Source organism: Bufo bufo, chromosome 9 (assembly GCF_905171765.1).
Source record: "Bufo bufo chromosome 9, aBufBuf1.1, whole genome shotgun sequence".
Lineage (NCBI taxonomy): Eukaryota > Metazoa > Chordata > Amphibia > Anura > Bufonidae > Bufo > Bufo bufo.
Genome location: NC_053397.1, coordinates 80,632,824 through 80,659,719, shown reverse-complemented (window position 1 = coordinate 80,659,719; position 26,896 = coordinate 80,632,824). Strand labels below are relative to the sequence as shown.

General features: G+C 40.1%; 2 protein-coding genes across 2 annotated transcripts in view; one reads left to right on the top strand and one right to left on the bottom strand.

Moving 5' to 3' along the window:
• Positions 1-199: 199 nt before the first annotated feature.
• On the bottom strand, positions 200-1,582 carry LOC120979796 (protein ALP1-like). Its single transcript, XM_040408753.1, has 2 exons — positions 1,392-1,582; positions 200-1,079 (listed from the first exon to the last, which is right to left on the bottom strand). Exons 1-2 carry the CDS (start codon positions 1,580-1,582, stop codon positions 200-202), a joined length of 1,071 nt encoding a protein of 356 aa, XP_040264687.1.
• A 9,425-nt stretch (positions 1,583-11,007) lies between these two features.
• The window catches only part of LOC120979707 (pancreatic alpha-amylase-like), a 163,144-nt gene continuing 147,255 nt past the window's right edge, over positions 11,008-26,896 (top strand). Inside the window, exons 1-2 of the mRNA XM_040408641.1 lie at positions 11,008-11,197; positions 22,276-22,422. Coding sequence (XP_040264575.1) covers positions 11,027-11,197; positions 22,276-22,422 — 318 coding nt within the window. The 5' untranslated portion in view covers positions 11,008-11,026. The remainder of the gene's footprint in view (positions 11,198-22,275; positions 22,423-26,896) is intronic.

Genomic DNA, 26,896 nt, shown 5'->3' with positions numbered 1-26,896 from the left:
TAAGGCAATAAATGTAGGTAGACCGATGCATCATGGTTGACTCAACAATAAACAACAATATAATAAGAACAAACAATAAAATAAACTATTATGTACATAACAAATTACAACTTTCAACTGTACATATTTAATAAACAAACAGTAACAAACAATAGAGAATATTTTTTTTTTTGGAAGAACATCGCAGGAATATATAAGTTCAAATATGTTCATCCTGCCAAAGCACAGATCCAGCTGAAGAAATGAAATATTCTGCAAATTGATCGCGCATGCGACTCAGAGCAACTGTTGATCTTGGGCCAGTTTCTATGTGATCTCCTGGTGGATTTAATGACAGTGGCTCCGTAGGCAAAGGCTCTTTGGTCAGTACATAATTGTGCAACACAACACATGCTTTTATGACATCATCCACAGTATCTGTTTTCAATTGTATTGCACAAGTGAATATTCGCCATTTTGCAGTCAATATGCCAAAAGCACACTCGACCATTCTTCTTGCTCGAGTCAGTCTGTAATTGAACACTCTTTTGCGATAGTCTAGACCACGGCTGGCATATGGCTTCAGTAAATTTCCACACATTTGGAAAGCTTCATCTCCGACTAGAACAAATGGAAGTGCAGGGTTTGTAGTACCTGGTAAAGGCCTGGGCTCTAGTATACCAAAGTTTCCGGAGTACAGCCTTCTTCCCATATTAGAATTTTTAAAAACACGTGAGTCATTTGTTCGTCCAAAAGCTCCAATATCAACAGCCACAAATTTGTAATTTGCATCAACAATTGCCATTAGGATCACAGAAAAATACTTTTTATAGTTAAAAAACGAGGATCCACTACGTGGGGGCTTCAAGAGCCTCACATGCTTCCCATCCACTGCACCAATACAATTGGGAAACTGTGTCACCTCATAAAACTTGTCGGCTATGCTGATCCACTGTTGGCAAGTAGGATGGGGAAGAAATTCTTCACGCAGAAGATTCCAAATTGCCCGGCAGGTATCTTTAACAATGTAAGATATTGTAGATTTTCCTAGTCGAAATTGAAAATGAAGACTGGAAAAACTTTCACCACTAGCCAGAAACCTACAAAAAAAGAAAATAAAATTTAACATAATTGTTACACAAATACTATTCACAATAAAAAAAACTGCAGCAAAACAACTTTTCGGATTGTCCCACGAGCATTAATTCAAGATCCTTTACAGCAAACAGATCAACATTACCTAGCGGTTGAACGGAAAATGGTATAAAATTTGGATGCATTTACATATTTTAGGTAACTACTATATATAAAAACTTGTCTCTTGAGATTAATCATATACTCACAATAATAATAAAAACAAAAAGGCTCTGAAACACAGTAGAAGCAATAATGGAAAGTTGTACCATACATACCGCAGAGTGACCATGAGTCGTTCTTCGGGAGTTACATTTCGACGAAATTTCGTATCCTTCCGTCTCAATCGGCGACGTAAACGTTGGGAAAGGTCATCAAAGCTTGCGACACTTACACGGAGATATTCTGCAAATTTGACAGAGTGTTTTCGGAGTTCTTGATAAAGGGTCAAATAAACACCTCGTGTCATTCGGCATGATGTAATGGGATGCACCCAATATCGCCGTCTCCTTTTCATGGATGACATTCGCATCGTTCGAAGTTTCCATATCATATAGTCCACAGAAAAAAGGACATGAGCGGGCAGCATTGTTCCTCTTCCAGCAATTGGATGTCACAATATAGCACCATTTTTATATAGCATGCAGATAGGGGAGGGACAACTGAAAAAAAAAAAAAAGGAAAAAAACGCATCCGTTACCGGAGTAACTAAACGGATTGAACGGACATTTAACTGACATTTTTAATCCGTTTATTAACGTATCCGTTAGATGGTATCCGTTTAAAAACGTAGCAAAATATGTCCGTTCCGTTCCGTTATGAATAAATCCGTTTCAATTTTGAAACGGACGCAAGTCATAACGGAAAGCCGAACGGAGGACAAACGCTGATGTGAACGAGGCCTTAGCGGTAGGACCCATGCCACACTGAAACATCTTGACATGGTGTGCAGGGCTCCGATATGTTACGGACTCGAATATATTGGCTAAAGTCTCAGCTTTTAACATCAGCGTGAGGGTCTAGCCAGCATGGTCAGTCGCATATTATTGTGGTGCACCTTTTTTCTGTGATTTATGTATTCTTATATTTTCATCCACACATTATTTCATCTTGTGTAGGATGTTTTTGTGGTACATGTGGTCCGCTGCCGGCATCCTCCATTGTATGCATTTTTGCTGGGAATTGCCGTTAGCAACGGATCACTTGTGGAGGAATTGCTCCCCCAATTATAAACACGCTACAGTGTTTGGGATTGAGCATTTCCTCCCATTTAGGCCACTTTACTCTGATTTTTCAGTGATTTTTTCCTGCCAGAATTAATGCCAAAGCCTGCTGGTGACCAAGATAAAGTTAGAAGATTGTTGCCTGATGAAAGTTTATTCAAGTAAAGCTGTTATCAAGTTTATCACAAGGTCTGGACTCAATTTATTTCTTCATCTCACCACTCAACTACCTCTTGATTTTGCTGCGCACGACAACGCCTTGGATTCTGCTGTATGTAGGTAGATGCACCATGACAAGTGTACAGCCACATTTAAGGGACATTAGGCCCCCCTACACCACTCTGGCATTCCTACCCTGGGTACCATCCAAATCACTAAAAGGGGGCCCTGCGCCTTTGTTGCGTCACGACAAACACTTATTACATCTTAAAGGGATCCCATGGACGTTGACCTCTGTGTGCTGCAATTATAATAACATAACAAAAACAAAGACAGGTGCACTCTGCGGTCTTACTAACCCTCGTACTGGTGTAAAATTGAGAATTAGCCAACATATCCTGCTTTGAGTACATGTCTGAGCCCGAGCACTGCGCCAAGGTTTCTCAAGTAGCTACTTGAGAAACCTTGGAGTGGTGCTTGGGCTCAGACATGTCCTCCAAGCTGGATATGTTGGCTAATTCTCAATTTTACACCAGTACGAGGGTTAGTAAGACCGCAAAGTGCACCTGTCTTTGTTTTTATGTTATTTTGACTGCTTTTCACATCCACACAATTGCTATCCTGTGTAGGATGTCCATTGTGGTACTTGTGGTCCGCTGCAGGCATCCTCCATTGTATGCATTTTTGCTGGGGATTGCCATTAGCAACGGGCCACAAGTGCAGGATCTGCCCCCCGGTATACACTCACCTAAAGAATTATTAGGAACACCATACTAATACGGTGTTGGACCCCCTTTTGCCTTCAGAACTGCCTTAATTCTATGTGGCATTGATTCAACAAGGTGCTGATAGCATTCTTTAGAAATGTTGGCCCATATTGATAGGATAGCATCTTGCAGTTGATGGAGATTTGAGGGATGCACATCCATGGCGCAAAGCTCCTGTTCCACCACATCCCAAAGATGCTCTATTGGGTTGAGATCTGGTGACTGTGGAGGCCATTTTAGTACAGTGAACTCATTGTCATGTTCAAGAAACCAATTTGAAATGATTTGAGCTTTGTGACATGGTGCATTATCCTGCTGGAAGTAGCCATCAGAGGATGGATACATGTTCTCATTCTGTTTACGCCAAATTCGGACTCTACCATTTGAATGTCTCAACAGAAATCGAGACTCATCAGACCAGGCAACATTTTTCCAGTCTTCAACAGTCCAATTTTGGTGAGCTCGTGCAAATTGTAGCCTCTTTTTCCTATTTGTAGTGGAGATGAGTGGTACCCGGTGGGGTCTTCTGCTGTTGTAGCCCATCCGCCTCAAGGTTGTGCGTGTTGTGGCTTCACAAATGCTTTGCTGCATACCTCGGTTGTAACGAGTGGTTATTTCAGTCAACGTTGCTCTTCTATCAGCTTGAATCAGTCGGCCCATTCTCCTCTGACCTCTAGCATCCACAAGGCATTTTTGCCCACAGGACTGCCGCATATGGGATGTTTTTTTTTCCTTTTCACACCATTCTTTGTAAACCCTAGAAATGGTTGTGCGTGAAAATCCCAGTAACTGAGCAGATTGTGAAATACTCAGACCGGCCCGTCTGGTACCAACAACCATGCCACGCTCTAAATTGCTTAAATCACCTTTCTTTCCCATTCTGACATTCAGTTTGGAGTTCAGGAGATTGTCTTGACCAGGACCACCCCCCTAAATGCATTGAAGCAACTGCCATGTGATTGGTTGACTAGATAATTGCATTAATGAGAAATAGAACAGGTGTTCCTAATAATTCTTTAGGTGAGTGTAGATGCACCACTGCATATGGGGTTGAGCACTTCCTGCTTTTTAATACCACGCCAATTTGTAGTTTGCTGCAATTATAGCACAGAAACTGTGCCATACAGAATAATCTGAACAACACTGGCTCAGCTCATTTAAAAAAAAAATCTGCATTTTTGCTGAAGACCCATTTGTTACTGTTCATATGATGGTCGTGTTACAAATAATTGCACATTCTACTATGATAGTTTAGATTGTGAAGTTTAGATAGTGTATGAGACTACATGTTCTATACTCCTCTGCGCTTCTCTTTTTGATGTCAGGTGAGGAAGGCTCCATTTTATTTTTCTGGTACACTGTATGCTATACCCTGAAGAATCTTCTGTCCTCATCATAGAAAGTGATCTACAGCTTCCAGCATATATTCCTGACAAGGACTTGCTTTATCTATCTTAGTTATCTCCATATTTCTCTTAAATCTTCATCTTCTCTTATCATGGGATGCAATTTTTGTGCTTTGGAACCAATTACTAGTTTTCCATAGAGTTATGGACTCAATTACATTGGTTTCAACATATAGTGGTCGAACTGGTACCAATTAAAGGGCATCTGTCAGCAGATTTGTTACTCTGAAACTGGCTGACCTGTTGCATGTGCGCTTGGCAGCTGTAGGCACCTGTGTTGGTCCCATGTTCATACGTGCCAGCATTGCTGAGATAAATGATTTTTTAATATGTGCAAATGAGCCTCTAGCAGCAATAGGGGCATTGCTGTTACTCCTAGAGTATCCATTTTCTATGCAACTGCCACCCCCTTTGCACTTTGACAGGCCAGGCATGATTATGTTTTCAGTGTCTGGTCCTGTCAATCAAAATGCAGAGGGTGCAGCATTTGCAGAGAAAACATTATTTTGTTTTCTTCTTTGTAATATAAAATAAAATAAAATAAAAATGGCTTCTTTAACCCTTTCAGGACCCTACCATATTTTACCTTAAGGACCAGGCCATTTTTTGGAAATTAAACATGTGTCACTTTATGCGGTAATAGGGCGTGTCAATTTACAGGAGAAAAATAAAAATGTAAGATTTATGTAAATGAGGGGGTCCAAAAATGTGCCTTTTGATGTGTAATATCCGAATTTAAAAGGTTTTTCATTATTGATAAAAATTTTGCTTGGTAAATTTGTGCTTGATTATAATGTATATTGAAATTTTTTAAAAAAGGGAATAAATTAATATAAACTCCACAAAAATTTGCTAAAAAAGTTGTTTAATGAAGTAAAACAATTTTATTTATATTCTGTCTCTATTATCAAACACTGAAAACACATTGTAAATTTTTTTTTTTAAAAGCTTTAAAGGGGTTATCCAAGTTATATTTATTGATGACCTATCCTCAGGATAGGTCATCAATATCAGATCGGCGGGGGTCCGACACCCGGCACCCCCTCCGATCAGCTGTTTGAAGAGAAGGCATGTGCGGTGTCAGCGCTGCCTCCTCCTCACTGTTTACCTTCTAGCCGTTGCATCTGCAGTGGTGAGCAGGTGTAATTACACCCAAGCCGTCCCATTCATTTCAATAGGAAGGCTTGGGTGTAATTACACCTGCTCACCACTGCAGATGCAACGGCTAGAAGGTAAACAGTGAAGAGGAGGCAGCGCTGACACCGCACATGCCTTCTCTTCAAACAGCTGATCGGAGGGGGTGCCGGGTGTCGGACCCCCGCCGATCTGATATTGATGACCTATCCTGAGGATAGGTCATCAATAAATATAACTTGGATAACCCCTTTAACCAGCAATATTCATCAAATCTTGCTTCGATTCATTCCTAGACATCATTCTTCTGCTTGCTTCCTGGCCTCTTATGAATCCTTCTTGTTTCTCATGAGCATACACTTTGCCAGAAGCCTCTGTTACTTGTTTCACACACCTCTCTATGGACTGTCCATGACATGGCCACTTTGGAACTTGCATTGGCTCTTGAACAAACTTTCATATTTGTGATATTTTGAGTTTACAAGTAAGTGGAGGTTCATATACTTTTTCTGACCAGTCTATCAGTTCCAAAAGTGAAGTTGCATTTGGATTTACTGCAGGTGTTTTCCTAGGCCAAACAGATAGGTCTCCTGTTGCATCATCATCTTCATTCCTTAATTCAATTATCTTCTGGACCCCTGCTTTCCTTTCTTCTTGGTCTTCAGAGCATAAAAGTGTCTGAAGCACCATTTCACTAAATGCGAACCACAATGAATGTTGAATTGTTTGCAAAACAATATCTGCTACTGCCTTCTTCTGGGATTTTAGGAGGTTCAATTGATAAAGAATGTGGCGGGGTCCTTCCACCCAGGAGAATTTCGATTTGATTGTAAACTAGCAGGGATAGTATACGCCAACAATGTATTTCACAAGCAGTTCCAACATCTTCAAGTTGTTGCCTTTAAGGCCATGTTTTGAAACCCATATGCGACAAATCCTATTTGCAGTTGTTAACCACCGAGAGTGGCTTACAAGACCAATTACTAATAATGCCAGATCAGTTGGAAGTACACCTGTCCTTATGGCCTGAGTTATCCTGTAACCATAAGCCTGATCTGTAGAGAGATCTTTGACAACAGTGTCACTCAATGGAACTAAAGGCTCTGGAAAGGATATTCTGACAAATGAGGGATTGATTTCAAGTTCAGTTGCACTATCAAGCATGTTGCCTATTTTACCACTCCACTTGTTGTTAGACAAAGTTTTCCCATCCAACTGTTTGATCAAGTGCCGCAAAGGTAGCTCATTAGTATTAAGAGCACAAACCAACCAGATGAGTTTACGATTAAGCTTTACCTCAACCCAATGCATGACTCCTCCTTCACAACCAGTGTTAACATTCGTTGAGTCACCACCAATAGACTGCAAACTTTTATCAATGCTGTTTTTCTTTAAAAAAAATTCCACAAGATGGTTAGCAATAACTTCAGCAGGTTTCTTTTTCGTTAAGTCTTTCTCTGGAGTAAAATGGCAAATATACCTTCCACCTGGCTCACTGAAAACAGTGTAATGCTCTTCTTTCACAATACTTGGAAATTGATGACTTGAGTTATCTGCTTGTAACAGAACTTTAGTGGAATCTTGGCGTCCATCAAAGAAGATACATTCAATCTTGCCTATCCGGCATCGAGCATAAAATTCTTCATCAAGTGATTTCATTACTTTTTCTTGGGCCCTTTTTACTTTATTGTGATCAACCACAAGTCTCCTGTCTCCTTCAGCTGTAGCACATAGACCGACACCATACCTAATACTTTGCAATGCAACATTGCGCAATTGTAATCTATTATACTGACTTGTATTTGAAGTAGAAGGTACATCAGAATCATCACATGGTATCTGCAAAGGTTCTTCAGAATCTTCATCTTCAACATCAGCTGGCTCTTCATCTTCTTCGGAGAAAAGAACTTCATTTGGTTGTAATGACTGTAATGTTAACTCTCCCTTCCTTTTCTGCTTATATTCAGAAATTCTTCTTACTTCATCTTCTTGCCTTTTCTGCTTTTTAATTTGTCTTCTGTGCTAAGGTAGATCTGGTATTCCAATTTGATGCTGTCCAACAGATCCAACCTTCTCTCTTTGACCATTAATAAACACTAATTCTTTGACAGGGATCTTTATGTCCTTAGAACAAGAGCAGGAGATGTGCACTCCATGTTTACAGTCAGCACCACCTGGACATGGACCCTCAAATTCTGAACATAGCTTAATCTCACACTTGCAATTGAGGATGTCAAAGAGCTTGTCTAACGTTGCTATGAAAGCCTCTTTCACTTCCAGTTTGCCTCTGCCAAGTGATATGTTTTTGGCCTTTTCCCAGTTTTCTTCTATCTTCTTCAGGACTGTGACTGTGCACTTTTGGATAAATATCCTTTGCAAGAGTGGCTACTGGGTAATTTCTGACATTCTCTCCACTCTGCTCTCTTATCAGAAAGCCATATCTTAGAACATCATGCAGATTTGGGAGTTCAGAAGGCAGCATTTCTCAACCAGTTCCAATGAAGTTGCCAGTCTTGTCTTCCTTTTACTAGCCATGGTTCCAAATTTTCAGATTGTGCAAGTGGAAGAAACTATTCGTGCCTGGAAAAAGAAAGACAAGAAAATGTTACTATTTGTATGATACTATGATAAAAATTGATAAAGTATGACATTAGTAAAAAATTATTAAAAAGACACTCTGCTGCAAATGAGTATTGCTAGTTTAAAAACTTTTACGAATGACATAAACATTTTTTAAATATTTTATAGTATAATATAAGTATATCCTTAACCTTAGAGCAGAAGTACAGACAGAAATAATGAGAAGAAGGCACTTCTTGAAAGAAGACAGTTTGCTGCGAATTTTACATAAAACGTCAAAATATCACAAAATTGAAGTAGCTATTTACGAAGCAAAGCAATGTAATTTCCATTTCTTGTAAATATTATTGTGAATTGCTAACCAAAACACAACTTTTTGACCACCCTCATTTTTTGAAACCTAACGCGGTAATATCTTTGGAACGCTTTTACTTATCCAAGCCATTCTAAGATTGTCCTATCGTGGCACATGGTACTTCATAATAGTTGACAATTTCATTCAAAGTATTTCATTTTTATTTATAAAAAAAATACCAAATTTATTGCAACTTTCCAAATTTCAATTTCTCTACTCTTAAAGCAGATAGTGATACCTCATAAAATATTTATTTCTTAACATTCCCCATATGTCTACTTTATGTTGGCATTATTTTGTAAATGTCATTTTATTTTTTAGGACGTTAGAAGGCTTGGAATTTTAGAAGCAAATCTTACAATTTTTAAGAAAATTTCCAAAACCCACTTTTTTTACAGACCAGTTCAATTATGAAGTCACTGTTTTGCTTACCTAATACAAACCACCCATAAACGACCCCATTTTAGAAACTACACCCTTCAAGGTATTCAAAACTGATTTTACAAACTTTGTTAACCCTTTAGGTGTTCCACAAGAATTAAAAGGAAAACAATGACATTTCAAAATTTCACTTTTTGGGCAGATTTTCCATTTGGATCCATTTGTCCTGTAACAAATCAAGTGTTTACAGCCCAAAAAAACTCAATGTTTATTTCCCTGATTCTGCAGTTTACAGAAACACCCCATTTGTCATTGTAAACTGCCTTATGGGCACACATGAGGGCGCAGAAGAAAAGGAGCAATATATGGTTTTTGGAAGGCAGATTTCATTGGGATAATCTTAAGTTGCCATGTCACATTTGAAGACCCCTTGATGCACCCCTAGAGTAGAAACTCCAAAAAAGTGACCCCATTTTGGAAACTACAGGAAAAGGTGACAGTTTTGTTGGTACTATTTTGGGGTACATATGATTTTTAATTGCCATATATTACGCTTTTTTTGAGGTAAGGTAACAAACAAATGGCTGTTCTGGCACAATTTTCATTTTTTGTTTTTTACAATGTTCATCTGACAGGTTACGAACGCAACAATATCAAATATGACAACTTTTTTTTGTTTCAGTTTTACATAATAAAGAATTTTTGATTGTCTTATGTAGGGGCTCACTTTTTGTGGGATGAGGTAACAGTTTGATTGGTACTATTTTGGGGTGCATATGACTTTTTGATGGCTTGGTATTACATGTTTTGTATTACAGTTTTTTGTTTTTTTTACAGTGTTCATCTGAAGGTTTAGGTCATGTGATATTTTAATTAAGTTGGTTGTTATGGATGTGGCAATAGCTAATATGTCAACTTTTTTTTAATTTTTTCAGTTTAACACAATAAAAGCATTTTTGAAACCAAACAAAGTTTCAGTGTCTCCATAGTCTGAGAGCCATTGTTTGTTATTTTTTTGGCCGATTGCACATTTTTTTTTTTTTTAAGGCATTCAGGTGACGGTGTGGATCATGTGATATATTTATATTGCTGGTCATTATGGATGCGGCAATATCCAATATGTCTGTTTTTCTTCTTTTTCAATATTTTTTTTACAATTTTACATGTTCTATTATGGTAGGGGCTTTTTTTTTACTTGAAACTTTATTTTTTTTATAATGGAAAACTTTTTTTTTACTTGTTATTTTTGTCCCACTCGGGGCCTCAACTTCTGGGGTCTGATCCTCTCTGCAATGCATTACAATACATCCTGTATTGTAATGTGTTGCATGTCAGCTTTTACACTGACAGCCTGCCTGTGAGACCCAGCCTTCTCTGCCATCGGGTCCCCGTCACTGCAGCGTGGGGACCTGATGGCGAAGCGTAGGGAACCTGTAACCTCTGCAAACCCCCTGCATGCCGCAATCAGCTTTGACCGCGGCATACAAGGGGTCAATACACCAGCATAGGTGTTTTCATCGGTGCCGGCGTATGTAGCAGGGGCCCAGCTGTCAGTGACTGTATGAAAAAAAAAAAACAGACACGGAAAGAAAATACATTCGTGTGCATGAGCCCTTAGGAATTAAGACATGGGCATGTAGGAGGCTGTCTGTAGGTGCATCAAAAGGATAAAACGTATAACAATAATAATATGCAGTGATACTTTGTCCATACATTTGTTTCATCCATGAGTGAATCTATTAAAACTTCAGAGCTTTCTCTTTCCTCACTGCTCACTGCCCTTGTTACTGAGTGTGGCAGCATGCCTGGAATCATCTGCTCATCAGACAGGTCTGAGCAGAGGTTACATCATAGTCTACTGCTATAAATAGGTGGTGGACAATATGCTGGGGCACATCATTGCTCAGCATGACACTGCTGCTGCTGGTCCTGCTGCTGCTCGGCATCTGCACTGGCCAGTTCAATCCCAATGCATCTTGTGGCAGAACATCTATTGTCCACTTGTTTGAATGGCGCTGGGAGGACATTGCTGAAGAATGTGAAAGCTATCTGGGACCAAATGGATTTGCAGGTGTTCAGGTAAGGTTTTATCTTTGTAGAATCTTAGTTAATGGGGTTATCCCATGACTAATGTAAAAAACGAAAATCAGACATCATACAGTTGTTTTCAAAATTATTCAACCCCCACTGAAATTGAGTGTTTTGGCCAGTTTGACATTGATTTTGATCATTTCAGTCATCTTGTTTACAATTAAATCAAAGAGGCACTTGTAAGTCAGACAAATATAACATAACATTTATAATGAAATAACCACAAATGTCTTTTGTGCTCACATCATTATCAGTTTTATTCAACCCCCAAGTAACATTCAATCTTAGTACTTAGTACAACATCCTTTTCCAGTTATAACAGCTTTTAAACGTGAAGCATAGCTTGACACAAGTGTCTTGCAGCGATCTACGGGTATCTTCGCCCATTCTTCATGGGCAAAAACCTCCAGTTCAGTCACATTCTTAGGCTTGCGCACTGCAACTGCTTTCTTTAAGTCCCACCAGAGGTTCTCAATCGGATTTAAGTCTGGTGACGGCGATGGCCACTTCAAAATGTTCCAGCCTTTAATCTGCAACCATGCTCTAGTGGACTTGGAGGTATGCTTGGGATCATTGTCCTGTTGAAAGGTCCAACGTCTCCCAAGCCTCAGGTTTGTGACAGACTGCATCACATTTTCATCCAATATCTCCTGGTACTGAAGAGAATTCATGGTACCTTGCACACGCTGAAGCTTCCCTGTACCTGTAGAAGCAAATAGCCCCAAAGCATGATTGACCCCCCCACCATGCTTCACAGTAGGCAAGGTGTTCTTTTCTTCATAGGCCTTGTTCTTCCTCCTCCAAACATAGCATTGATCCATGGGCCCAAACAGTTCTAATTTAGCTTCATCAGTCCACAGAACACTATCCCAAAACTTTTGTGGTTTGTCCACATGACTTTTGGCATACTGCAGTCGACTCTTCTTATTCTTTGGAGACAGCAAGGGGGTGCGCCTGGGAGTTCTGGCATGGAGGCCTTCATTACACAGTGTGTGCCTTATTGTCTGAGCTGAAACTTAAGTACCCACATCTGACAAATCTTTTTTCAGTTCCTCAGCAGTCACATGGGGACTTTTTTCCACTTTGCGCTTCAGGTAGCGCACAGCAGTCAAAGTCAGCATCTTCTTTCTGCCACGACCAGGTAGCGTTTCAACAGTGCCCTTTGCCTTGAATTTGCGAATTATGCTTCCTATGGTGTCTCTTAGTATGTTTAACATCTTTGCAATCTTCTTATAGCCATTGCCCTTCCTGTGAAGAGATATCACCTCTTCTCTTGTCTTCCTGGACCATTCTCTTGACTTCACCATGTTTGTAAACACACCAGTAAATGTCTAGAAGGAGCTGAGTATCACAGTCCTTTTAAATCTGCCTAATTGGTGCTTATTATGCTTGATTGCTGCTCCTTGACATCCACAGATGTTTTCAATACCTGATGGAAAACACTTGAATGAACCTCTGTTCTTAAGAGTTGTAGTCTTTAAGGGGTTGAATAATTGTGTCAATGAAGAAATCACAAAAAAAAACATTTAATACTGTATTACAAAAACAATTGATGTCATTTTAGTTGCATTTGGTTCTTTAAAAAGTCCTTGTAATATTTCATTCTAAACACAATTACAAATGTACACTAAATTCCCTAAAACCCTTTACAGCATTGGGGGTTGAATAATTTGGAACACAACTGTATAGTACATGACAATCTATTTCTAACAAACATAGAACCAGCCCTGTACCTCACATGGATACAGATTCGTTGCTCTGCTAGATTTATATCAAGCTGGCAACTCAAGGGGAGTGTCTTTTCTGCTGCAGCTAAGGGGGCGTGTCCATTAAGGATGAAACTGAGCATGTGCGGCCATCTCACTGAGCTGGACAAAGAAATAAGAAAAAAAAAAGACAGCCTGTGGTGCTATACAGATACATTTTGTTGAATAACTCAGTGAATATGCTAAATTTTTATATTACATGCAATTACAAAATAATTTAGGTCCAGGTGTTGTTTTAAAACTGTTAAAAATGTAATTTTTCATGGGACAACCCCTTTAGGTGTATGCGCTATGGAAAGAATGAATATATGTATAAAATCTATCTATCTATCATGCTAAACATGACATACAGGTTTCCATCTTAAAGGGGTTATATAGCTTCTGAAAACATTTGTACAAACAGCCCCAAATGTTTTAAAATAAATACTACCTACCTCTCCAAGTCCCCACTGTTCCAGCACTGACAGTTCAGTCTGGTTTACAAGGTGCCAGCACATGATCGCTGCAGTCACTCACCAGGCACCACAAGACACATGCCATACTACTTGTGATACGACTCAGCGATGAGAGCCAATATGCTAGTCGTACAGTATGTGACTACTGAGGCCACTGATTGGCTGCAGTGCAATGGTAATTTCCTAACATTTGAGGCTGTATCATTATTTTTTTTGCCCAGTAGGCGAATGTATTTTCCATTGCACATGTTTTAAAACTTTTTAAGATAAAACTTACGGTCCCTCAATTGTTATTGTTGGTCACATGATCCTGTGAATGCTCGTTAATGATGAACTGGCCAAGAATAATGAACTAGCCCAGTCTAATACACCCTTTACTGTATATGAGAAAATAAATGTCATTAAAAGGAATCGGAAATACAGTGGCCCCTTAAGATACAATGACCTCAGGATACAATCATTTGAACATACGGTACAATGTTTTTTCCTGGGCCATTGTAAATTCAAACTAGACTCCACATACAATTCCTCACATCCAACCAACCAACATGGCCATTTCTCTGGTAAAACACCTGTATTGGTTGTCTCAGCCACCATCCTGTTAAAAACTTATTTTTATGGGCATCTTCTTAAAACATACACATATATAGCAGCATTTCTGCTATATACTGTATGTGTATATTTTATGAAGATACAAACAAAAAAGTTTTAACTAGATGGTGGCTGATGCTGGAAGTTTGTTGCTACTGACGATTGCCTTACTCCATGAGTTCTGAGCATGCCAAGTCCGGAGCAGCAGAGGGTGAGCTGATCACTTTATCTTGTTTTATCTATTACGTTTTCTAGTATCTCCTCTTTAAAGTACAGAGTCAAATAACAGACAGGGTCAATACCAAGAGATAATGTCAGAAATACATTTGGTGGTAAAGGGCAAGATCAAAGTCCAAGCAAATGTCAAGATCCGGGAATTTCTGAAAAGTACAAACACTAGTGTGGCAAGAAGACCAATCACAGGTACCTGCTGCCACCAGCTGACTGTTTAAATGTTTTTTGCAGCAATTTATATTGATAACCTATGAGCCTGTCAGCGGGGCTGGTAGCCACAGCAATAGAATGACCCAGCTAAACTGCAACAGAGAAGCTGGGTTCACCGCCAGAGCATGCACAGGTATGTACAAGACATACATGTCTTGTACTGCCCTCTGTCTGTGCCAGGATGTGCTGCTCATTTAGATATCATGTGAGGGCGGCTCCATTTTATATTTCTGGTATACTGGGTGCTGAAAAAGCTCCAGTCCTCACCATAGAAAATTATTTACAGCGTCCGACAGCTATTCATGACTGTTATATGTAAGGGCATTCTTTGTGTCCTATTTATCTGCTTATTGTCCTTAAATTCTCATTTTGGAATGACATTTTGGGGATTTGGAACCAATTATTAGTTTTCCATAGCATTTTAGACTCAAGTTACAATGTCTTCAGCTTACAATGGTCATCCCGTAACTTGAGGGACTACTATATAAAAAAAGGACTTGTACTTCTCCTTCCTGCTGGATCTCCTGCAAGATCAGGAGGAGCAAAGTAGAAGATAGAGTGATAGTGGCCCGAGCTGTCTAAGTCAATCACAGTGGCAATCCTCACACCGCAGTGAAAGAAGGCAGCACCCTTTCTTCCCCCCGGGCACACCCTGATGTTGGGGCTCCTGCCTGTCTGGTGGTTGTTGGGGTGCCCTTTGATGCGGGTTCAAGGCAGAAGGTGTAGGGTGCAATGGCTGTTGTATGGCAATGGAGTCAGCAGCTTGGCCAGATGTAGAAAACAAATGTCTCTCTTTACTAAAGTGTAGAACAGGAGTTGTATTACTTCCAGTTGTATCAAAACACAGTTCCAACAATTCACAGTGCTAATTCTCTCAGATAGCATGTATGGATTTGAGGAAAAATGGGGAACGTAGTACCCTTTTCTCTGTATTTTTCCAAAGTCTTTTTCTACAGGATCTTTGGCTGACAATATGACTCTTGCATTATGGCTCTAATTTCCAACTGAGCTGCGCAGGGTTAAAGATATGACTGGCTAGGTGATGTCCAAGTGTAAGGGGTGTCTAAACAATGTCCCTCTCACAAAGTAACATCTATAGCTTTGATCAGCAAATATCTTACTGACTGACTCCAATGCTTGGCCATGCAGATTCTGGACCTTCTTAGTTTTTTCCTTTCTCTCTCTCTTTTTGCTGAGTACTGTAGTACTTTCTGGTGAGGTCTTTCCCTCAGTAGATAATCCTCAGAGAAGGTGATTCTCTGTAACTTTGGCCCAGTTCTTTGAGGAGTAGAGCACGTTACAGCTCTCACTTCCTCCTCTAACTCAAGAATAACTACACTACTCTAGCTAAGGGCTCTTTCACACTTGCGTTCTTTTCTTCCGGCATAGAGTTCCGTCGTCGGGGCTCTATGCCGGAAGAATCCTGATCAGGATTATCCTAATGCATTCTGAATGGAGAGTAATCCGTTCAGGATGCATCAGGATGTCTTCAGTTCCGGTACGGAACGTTTGTTGGCCGGAGAAAATACCGCAGCATGCTGCGCTTTTTGCTCCGGCCAAAAATCCGGAACACTTGCCGCAAGGCCGGATCCGGAATTAATGCCCATTGGAAGGCATTGATCCGGATCCGGCCTTAAGCTAAACGTCGTTTCGGCGCATTGCCGGAGCCGACATTTAGCTTTTTCAGAGTGGTTACCATGGCTGCCGGGACGCTAAAGTCCTGACAGCCATGGTAAGTGTAGTGGGGAGCGGGGGAGCAGTATACTTACCGTCCGTGCGGCTCCCCGGGCGCTCCAGAGTGACGTCAGGGCGCCCCAAGCGCATGGATCACGTGATCCATGTGATCACGTCATCCATGCGCATGGGGCGCTCTGACGTCATTCTGGAGCGCCCCGGGAGCCGCACGGACTGTAAGTATACTGTTCCCCCGCTCCCCACTACTACTATGGCAACCAGGACCTTAATAGCGTCCTGGGTGCCATAGTAACACTGAAAGCATTTGGAAGACGGTTCCGTCTTCAAATGCTTTCAGTACACTTGCGTTTTTCCGGATCCGGCAGGCACCTCCGGCAACGGAAGTGCATGCCGGATCCCAACAACGCAAGTGTGAAAGAGGCCTAAGATAGGGCCAGATCTAAGCCTGCACATAACTTTCTGCAGGGGCTGAGTCAGGATTAGTAACCCCAACTAATTAATACAAAGGTATGCTGGGTACTTTACAAGGTATGAACATATGAAATATCATTAAGTAACATTAAATTGCATTCCAGAACAAAACAATTTGCAAATACCCAGGTCTGGGGTACTGCAAGTACACTTCTGGCTTTGTCTGAAAAACCTACAGGAAAATCTGCTTCAAAACCTCCTCCAAAATACTCAGTATAAACCAACTCTTTGGGTCTTTCTACTCTGGAGCATCCTTGTAATAATGTAAACTTTCTATGGCAAATGGAGATAAGCTTGGAGCAATTTGCAGCACATTTACTTAGACTCTCATCTATTATATTTCTAATATATACTTTTAAGAACTCCACAAGCACAGCATTGGTGGCGAGTAGTGTTGGGCACGAATATTCGAATAGTGAATATTAATCGCGAATATCAGCACTTCGAGAATTTGCGAATATTTAGACTATAGTGCTATATATTCGCAATTTCAAATATTCTAGATTATTTTTTCATCAGTAACCTCCCTTCTTGCTTGTGGGTCAATGAGAAGGCTGCAATGTCTTTTTCTGAGCTTAGCAACATCCCTAGCAACCAATAGGAAAGTTGCCTACCCCTTACTATATAAGAACCTCCCCAGCAGCCATTGTGTTATTGCTGTGCTCTGTGTTTAGATGTGTCATTACATTAGATGTAGTGATATAGTGTTCTGCTTTCCATACATACATACATAGTGCTGTGATGTCACGAGTTCACAACAATACTTAGTGCACCAATCACTAATATTCACACAATCACTAAATATTCGCATCATTAGTGCCGATTTCGCAATCATATAAAGCTATTGTAATGTTCTGCCGTGCCAACCATTTTCTCCAGTCTCAGAAAAGTTCTAGCAGCTTGAAAAATTTAGCTATAGTGACCCACGCCTGTATTTTGCGCGCATTACGCGAATATTACATTGCCGGTTTGTCGCGATTAAGAAAATCTTGAATTTGCGAATATATGACAAATATTCTACCAAATATTCGCGAGCAGTGAGACTATGGAACTCTCTGCCTGAGGAGGTAGTGATGGTGAGTACAATAAAGGAATTCAAGAGGGGCCTGGATGTATTTCTGGAGCGTAATAATATTACAGGCTATAGCTACTAGAGAGGGGTCGTTGATCCAGGGAGTTATTCTGTTTGCCTGATTGGAGTCGGGAAGGAATTTTTTTATTCCCCTAAAGTGGGAAAAATTGGCTTCTACCTCACAGTTTTTTTTTTTTTGCCTTCCTCTGGATCAACTTGCAGGATGACAGGCCGAACTGGATGGACAAATGTCTTTTTTCTGCCTTATGTACTATGTACTATGAAATATTGCGAATTTGAATATTGCCCCTGCCGCTCATTACTACTGGTGAGCCTGCAGGTAATGTTTACAGATATTTGAAGAAAATATGAGCTTAAAGAATAAATGTACATTGTAAAAACTTGATATACAGTGGGATGCGAAAGTTTGGGCAACCTTGTTATTCGTCATGATTTTCCTGTATAAATTGTTGGTTGTTACGATACAAAATGTCAGTTAAATATATCATATAGGAGACACACACAGTGATATTTGAGAAGTGAAATGAAGTTTATTAGATTTACAGAAAGTGTGCTATAATTGTTTAAACAAAATTAGGCAGGTGCATAAATTTGGGCACCACAAAAAAGAAATGAAATCAATATTTAGTAGATCCTCCTTTTGCAGAAATTACAGCCTCTAAACGCTTCCTGTAGGTTCCAATGAGAGTCTGGATTCTGGTTGAAGGTATTTTGGACCATTCCTCTTTACAAAACATCTTTAGTTCATTCAGGTTTGATGGCTTCCGAGCATGGACAGCTCTCTTTAAGACGCACCACAGATTTTCAATTATATTCAGGTCTGGGGACTGAGATGGCCATTCCAGAACGTTGTACTTGTTCCTCTGCATAATGCCTTAGTGGATTTTGAGCAGTGTTTAGGGTCGTTGTCTTGTTGAAAGATCCAGCCCCGACGCAGCTTCAGCTTTGTCACTGATTCCTGGACATTGGTCTCCAGAATCTGCTGATACTGAGTGGAATCCATGCGTCCCTCAACTTTGACAAGATTCCCAGTCCCTGCACTGGCCACACAGCCCCACAGCATGATGGAACCACCACCATATTTTACTGTAGATAGCAGGTGTTTTTCTTGGAATGCAGTGTTCTTTTTCCTCCATGCATAACGCCCCTTGTTATGGCCAAATAACTCAATTTTAGTTTCATCAGTCCACAGCACCTTATTCCAAAATGAAGCTGGCTTGTCCAAATGTGCTTTAGCCCACCTCAAGCGGCACTTTTTGTGCTGTGGGCGGAGAAAAGGCTTCCTGTACATCACTCTCGCATACAGCGTCTCCTTGTGTAAAGTGCGCCGAATGGTTGAACGATGCACAGTGACTCCATCTGCAGCAAGATGATGTTGTAGGTCTTTGGTGCTGGTCTGTGGGTTGACTCTGACTGTTCTCACCATTCGTCGCTTCTGTCTATCCGAGATTTTTCTTGGTCTGCCACTTCGAGCCTTAACTTGAACTGAGCCTGTGGTCTTCCATTTCCTCAATATGTTCCTAACTGTGGAAACAGACAGCTGAAATCTCTGAGACAGTTTTCTGTATCCTTCCCCTAAACCATGATGGTGAACAATCTTTGTCTTCAGGTCATTTGAGAGTTGTTTTGAGACCCCCATGTTGCTACTCTTCAGAGAAAATTAAAAGAGGAGGGAAACTTACAATTGACCCCCTTAAATACTCTTTCTCATAATTGGATTCACCTGTGTATGTAGGTCAGGGGTCACTGAGCTTACCAAGCCAATTTGAGTTCCAATAATTAGTTCTAAAGGTTTTGGAATCAATAAAATGACAACCGTGCCCAAATTTATGCTCCTGCCTAATTTTGTTTAAACAATTATAGCACACTTTCTGTAAATCCAATAAACTTCATTTCACTTCTCAAATATCACTGTGTATGTCTCCTATATGATATATTTAACTGACATTTTTTATCGTAACAACCAACGATTTATACAGGAAAATCATGACGATTAACAAGGTTGCCCAAACTTTCGCATCCCACTGTATTATATCAAAGGTTTTAATCTGTGGCGGTCCAAGTGCTGAGACCCCCGCCAATTGCTAAAGCAGAGTGTTAGAAGCACTCTGCTGAACACTTCTTTGCTGCTGAAGACAGAACTGATGATGGGCTCATAGACTTTTTACTAAGGCTATCCTTAGCCCATCTTCAGCAGCACTGAGAGACAGCACTCAGGAGAGTGCATCTAACCTTTTGTTTTAATGATGGTTTCAGCACTCGGACCCTCACTGATCAAAACCTTTGTAATGTCACATTGCAGTTATTCTTTAAATTGTACCCATGCTTTAGCAAAACTTTTTTCATGTCAGAACAAAATATCAAAGGCAATAATTGGTGGGGGTCTGAGTGCTGAGACTCCCACAGATGGCTAGTACACAGAGAAATAAGCACTCACATAAAGCAGTGTGTCTCCTCACTGCAAGAAATGGACTTGAGGCATATGGATTTTGATTTCTTTGCACAGTCAGTGTAATAATTACTGTTAGGTAACTGTTAGGCAATATTGCATATGTTTTGGAATATATATGAAATGGACTGTGTACTCTTAACAAATACTACAGTGAGAGGGAAAGCAATGCATCACTGGATCACTAATAAACCGCAGAAATCTAGTAAGAATTGTTTGAAGCAACTTATATGAGTCCTCTTTGCTGTACAGGCAACTTTCCCAACACTGAACAGAAATCTGACTGCTACTCTGAACTATTGAATGCAGAAGTATAATTTATGATCGTTCAGACTGGTTGATCGAACAGTCCAAAAGCATGCAACAATGAAATAAACCAGCATACCTCACTGCACTAAGGTCCCTCAGGTCCATGAGCATGCCAGAGGAAAGTAGTAAATCTGAAACGGAGAATAGAACATGACATGGAATTTCTTTTTTTTCACACAAAATCTTAATCTGTACAGCACATATAGTCATGCACTAAAAAAGTTTCTGCATATGCTCCCCAAACTTTTCCCCTTGTTATTGTTATATTGTTTGTAAATATTTACATGGCCCAGTGGGAAAAACGATATAATTTCTCTTCTGTTAACCCCTATATTTCATCAATGGAATGGCTTGATCATTTTATAGATGAACTATTGGTAATTTGGAAAGACACAGAAGCCACTTTTGGGGATTTTGTGACCTACTTAATTATATGAACTTAAAGTTCACAGCAAATTTTGATAGGGCCAGCCTCCCATTTTTAGACATAAAGTTAAAAGTAACTAGTGTTGCATCTTATGATGTGAATAAAGACTTGAAACATAATACAATGTTTGTTACCAACTATAGTAAGCAATATAATGAGATCAGAAATGTTCAGAATTATATTCCCATGTTGCATCAGGATGACATATTAAAAGATGTACTTTCAAAAGGTGTGACATTTGCTGCTAGAAAGACCCCTACCATAGGTTCCATTTCGTCTCCAAGTTTATTTTTTTGAAACAAAAAGAATAGAATAAACCATGGCTGTCATATGTGGGCAGTTATAAATGTGTCCATCACAAGTGCAAGACCTGCTCATTAATCCATGTAGGTAAGACTGTTCTTTGCCATGTTTGCTCAAAAACAAATCAAAAGTTAGATCAATTGCATTTTGCATCTTATAATAACTGTAAAAAATGTGTGGGGTGTACTGGAGGTCCCAACGATGCCTCAAATATTTCAATGTTGTCCCCTCCTTTCAGAGATATACATACAGGTAATATATGTGGTGTTTTTATTTAAGGGCATGGAAAGAGTGTTTAAAACTCTAAGAAGGGGTGATCATGGAAGGAAGTTATACATTGTTAGATTTCTATGCTGAGCACTAGGAAAACAATGGGCTTGAACCTCATCAGGATTTGAGATGTCATTATTAATTTTGGTTTCATTGATATTATTTAAATATTGTGAGCCGTTTATGTGTAATCTGACTGTGATAGGGTTAAATCTTCCAGTTTAAAGTTATAATTTTATTAATAGGGGCATGTCCTATCTTGTAGTTTAGGAGAATGTTTTCATTTCATAATTTACTATGCCTAAGGATACATACATCCGAAACGCATAAGTGAATGTTACTTATTTTAATTGTATTTAATAAAGCTGGATTTTATATCGAAGAACCAAGAGTGTTTATTTTGAGTTAGAAAACATGAATCCAGTTTGACCGTAAGTGAGCTCTTGGATTGAGAACAAGATTTCAATATTTTGAGATGTTCAAGAAATTTATAAACATTTCAGTTTATTGAGTTTACCTTGACCTGTTATTGTGAACGACTTATTTGAAGAGCTGATGCATTGAAATCTGTGTCTTAAGGCGAATCTGTCACCAGCGACCCACTGAAGGTCTAATTTGCATATAAAAAAATAGTATCATACCTCTGGAATGAATCAACAAAAGAAAAACAATGCTTTAATCAGGTGAACCACAGCTATGTATCTATGCAAACAGCTGAATAGCGAGATTGCTGGTGACAGATTTCCTTTAAAACTGTCCATCTTTCTTCTGTAACCTCTTTCTTCTTCTGCAGATTTCACCTCCTACTGATAATTTGATTGTCACAAACCCCAATAGGCCATGGTGGGAGAGATACCAGCCAATCAGCTATAAGATCTGCACCCGATCTGGTGACGAACAGCAATTCAGGGACATGGTCACCAGATGTAACGATGTTGGGGTATGTACCTTCTCATTTCTTCCAAAGTTGCCAGTTCCCAACACAACATCAAAAGGGGAATTGAGAATGCGTCATCTAGACACATGGACTGGTGTAGATGAGTAATGAGCTTGTGTTGAGGGCACGCATGCGCAGTGAGTAGATTGAGACTGGAACAAGTTAGGGAAAACAATAAATATTACAATGTAGCTCTAACAAATAAATAGCACAATAGACATCCCTACGCTAAAATTCCAAATACATTAAGCATATACAGGGAGTGCAGAATTATTAGGCAAGTTGTATTTTTGAGGATTAATTTTATTATTGAACAACAACCATGTTCTCAATGAACCCAAAAAACTCATTAATATCAAAGCTGAATATTTTTGGAAGTAGTTTTTAGTTTGTTTTTAGTTTTAGCTATTTTAGGGGGATATCTGTGTGTGCAGGTGACTATTACTGTGCATAATTATTAGGCAACTTAACAAAAAACAAATATATACCCATTTCAATTATTTATTTTTACCAGTGAAACCAATATAACATCTCAACATTCACAAATATACATTTCTGACATTCAAAAACAAAACAAAAACAAATCAGTGACCAATATAGCCACCTTTCTTTGCAAGGACACTCAAAAGCCTGCCATCCATGGATTCTGTCAGTGTTTTGATCTGTTCACCATCAACATTGCGTGCAGCAGCAACCACAGCCTCCCAGACACTGTTCAGAGAGGTGTACTGTTTTCCCTCCTTGTAAATCTCACATTTGATGATGGACCACAGGTTCTCAATGGGGTTCAGATCAGGTGAACAAGGAGGCCATGTCATTAGATTTTCTTCTTTTATACCCTTTCTTGCCAGCCACGCTGTGGAGTACTTGGACGCGTGTGATGGAGCATTGTCCTGCATGAAAATCATGTTTTTCTTGAAGGATGCAGACTTCTTCCTGTACCACTGCTTGAAGAAGGTGTCTTCCAGAAACTGGCAGTAGGACTGGGAGTTGAGCTTGACTCCATCCTCAACCCGAAAAGGCCCCACAAGCTCATCTTTGATGATACCAGCCCAAACCAGTACTCCACCTCCACCTTGCTGGCGTCTGAGTCGGACTGGAGCTCTCTGCCCTTTACCAATCCAGCCACGGGCCCATCCATCTGGCCCATCAAGACTCACTCTCATGTCATCAGTCCATAAAACCTTAGAAAAATCAGTCTTGAGATATTTCTTGGCCCAGTCTTGACGTTTCAGCTTGTGTGTCTTGTTCAGTGGTGGTCGTCTTTCAGCCTTTCTTACCTTGGCCATGTCTCTGAGTATTGCACACCTTGTGCTTTTGGGCACTCCAGTGATGTTGCAGCTCTGAAATATGGCCAAACTGGTGGCAAGTGGCATCTTGGCAGCTGCACGCTTGACTTTTCTCAGTTCATGGGCAGTTATTTTGCGCCTTGGTTTTTCCACACGCTTCTTGCGACCCTGTTGACTATTTTGAATGAAACGCTTGATTGTTCGATGATCACGCTTCAGAAGCTTTGCAATTTTAAGAGTGCTGCATCCCTCTGCAAGATATCTCATTATTTTTGACTTTTCTGAGCCTGTCAAGTCCTTCTTTTGACCCATTTTGCCAAAGGAAAGGAAGTTGCCTAATAATTATGCACACCTAATATAGGGTGTTGATGTCATTAGACCACACCCCTTCTCATTACAGAGATGCACATCACCTAATATGCTTAATTGGTAGTAGGCTTTCGAGCCTATACAGCTTGGAGTAAGACAACATGCATAAAGAGGATGATGTGGTCAAAATACTAATTTGCCTAATAATTCTGCACTCCCTGTATATGACTTGATAAATGTTAATCATTGGGATTTTGGTAAAAACTCTGATACAAAATACTGGCATAAAGTTGGTAAGTGTCGGTAAACTAAATAAGTGCTATGGAGTTAAATGATAAATACCCACAATAAGATATACATGGAAATTGACCCATTTCAGTCCAATATCATGTGAATGGTTTACAGTATGGGAAGATATGTAAATACTGTAGGGGTCACCCTGTGTCCAGGAGCCTACAAGGACTATATAAAGCTAGTAAAGCATATTGTCTCATTTAAATATATCTTTAACCTAAATTTCCACTCAGTCTCTCTTTGTAATATTCTTTTCTCCAAGTTGCCACCTCTAGGTGAGAGGTGAATAACTTCTATGATACAGAAACTCAAGGATTTAGGGTCACCATTATGTGGCTCCCACACGTCTTGCTAAGGGGGTGTCACGTTTATGTCTGATGTCACCCAAGTGATGACCCACATGTTTCCTCAGCTCTAGTTTTCCCTACATAATCCATGAGTCCTGTACATGTGCGTAAGTACACAACCCCCCATGGTCTTACAGTTTGATATGACATCTGACCCCTGTGGTATGGGTTTCAAATATCTGTATAGTTTTGTAGGTATATGGGCATACTATGCAACCACCACATTTAAACATACCTATTGGCTTACCTATTGCGGTCAAGCCAATTACCTGTCTTTGGTGGTGGTTCATAGTGACTATGAATAAAATGATTGCCTAGAGAGCACCCTCTCCTATATGTGATGGTAGGATAATCCATCAAAACATCATTTAAGTCCTTATCCATCTTCAGCAAATCCCAATATTTGTATAAGGTACCTATTACACGGATTTGTCTTGGTTTTGAGAGAGGGGGGCATTCTTTGCTCCCCATAAGTATGCGTGATCTCTCCCTAAGGGATGCTGATTTAAAAGCTTCCCTCAGAACCACTTGGAGGTACCCCCTTTTTTGGAACCTATGTTGCAAATCTCTTGCCTGGTGATGAAAGTCTGTCTGGTCACAGCAATATCTTCTAATGCGTAGGCATTAACCCATTGGGGATTTCCTTTTTTTCTTTCTTTTCAATTCTCTTTTTATTGAATTTTTTTAGAGCAAATAAAAATGTAACAATTGAACAAATGGTACGATATAATCGGGATACCATAATGACAAAAATACATAAGAGATCATTCATCTGAATATGGATATCATAGCAAACAAGTACAATAGACTTAGTGTACCAAGGTAAGGAGGGTGTAGATGGTATACAAGAAGCGGGATGGAAATAGGAGAGAAGGGAGAAGAAAAGTATGGGGGGGGGCGGGGGAAAGGGCTCGTCGAGAGAGGATTTCCTATAATAGTTAGTCATTTGTATCCTGGGGTTCTTCTGCTAAGTGTTGGAGGGCGAATGAGGTCGAGCGGAAGGTGACCCAGTCCTTCCATATCGATTGGAACTTTGTGTGTGTGCGTAATTCCCAGGCTGAAAGTTCCTCCATGAGGAATATATAATTGACCTTCTGCAACCATTGAGTTATGCTGGGAGTGCTCTGTTGATTCCAACGCAACAGAATTAAAGATTTTGCAGCAGCCATTAAGTGTTGGAATAGTATCCGCTTCGTGAGCAGTATATCTTCCAATCTTATATTAAGTAATATGTAAATAGGAGAGGGGTCATTGACCATGGAACATATACTCTTAATTCGTTTTGTCACTTCCGACCAGAAGGGTGTCAGCACAGAGCATGACCACCACATGTGGAGGTAAGACCCTTGTAAGAGGTGGCACTTCCAGCTTATATCAGAGCTGAGACAGTTCATCTGCTTTAGTCGAATTGGTGTGCGGTACCATCTAGAGCAGGGATGCTCAACCTGCGGCCCTCCAGCTGTTGTAAAACTACAACTCCCACAATGCCCTGCTGTAGACTGATAGCTGTAGGCTGTCCAGGCATGCTGGGAGTTGTAGTTTTGCAACATCTGGAGGGCCGCAGGTTGGGCATCCCTGATCTAGAGGTTAGTTTAAATGCGTTTTCTTGGAGGCGAGTACATCGGGATATGCCGTGGGATCTGCTATATATTTGCTTAATTTCTGATGGTGTCCATGTAGTACCGAAGTCTCTACCCCATTCTGCAATGTATCCTCTATCTGAGATTCTGAAGGTGATTTGACTTCCTGAAGGACGCCATACACTTTGGAGAGTAGGTGTTTTGCGACGTTATTTCAAGATATCAGTTTTTCATAAGCTGTGGGATCCCTATGGACACTTCCTTGAGCTAAATAAGGCATAACTAAAGAGCGTATGTGTGCTTTTTGTAAAAAGTGAAAGGAAGAATGTGTTAGAGGGTCATCTAATGTGTCGGGACTCAGGAAGGAGTAGCGTGAGATGGCTTTCATATCTTGAACGTTGAGACCAGCCTTGGTAATTTTCTCTGGTGTAACTCTGGTATATAAGCTACAGACATTAGAGGAGAGAGGTTAGGGCTGATTTTGTCTGCATATGTGTGCCAGATCTTCAACGTGGTTTGAGTGATAGTATGTGTGCCAGATCTTTTTGAGTGGTTTGAGTGATAGTATTTTGTGTGAGGTGAGCAGGAGGCTTGCGATCTTTTTGGTCTTTTTGCCAAAGGAGAGAACCCAGAGGGTATTTCGCTAAGTGTTCCTCTA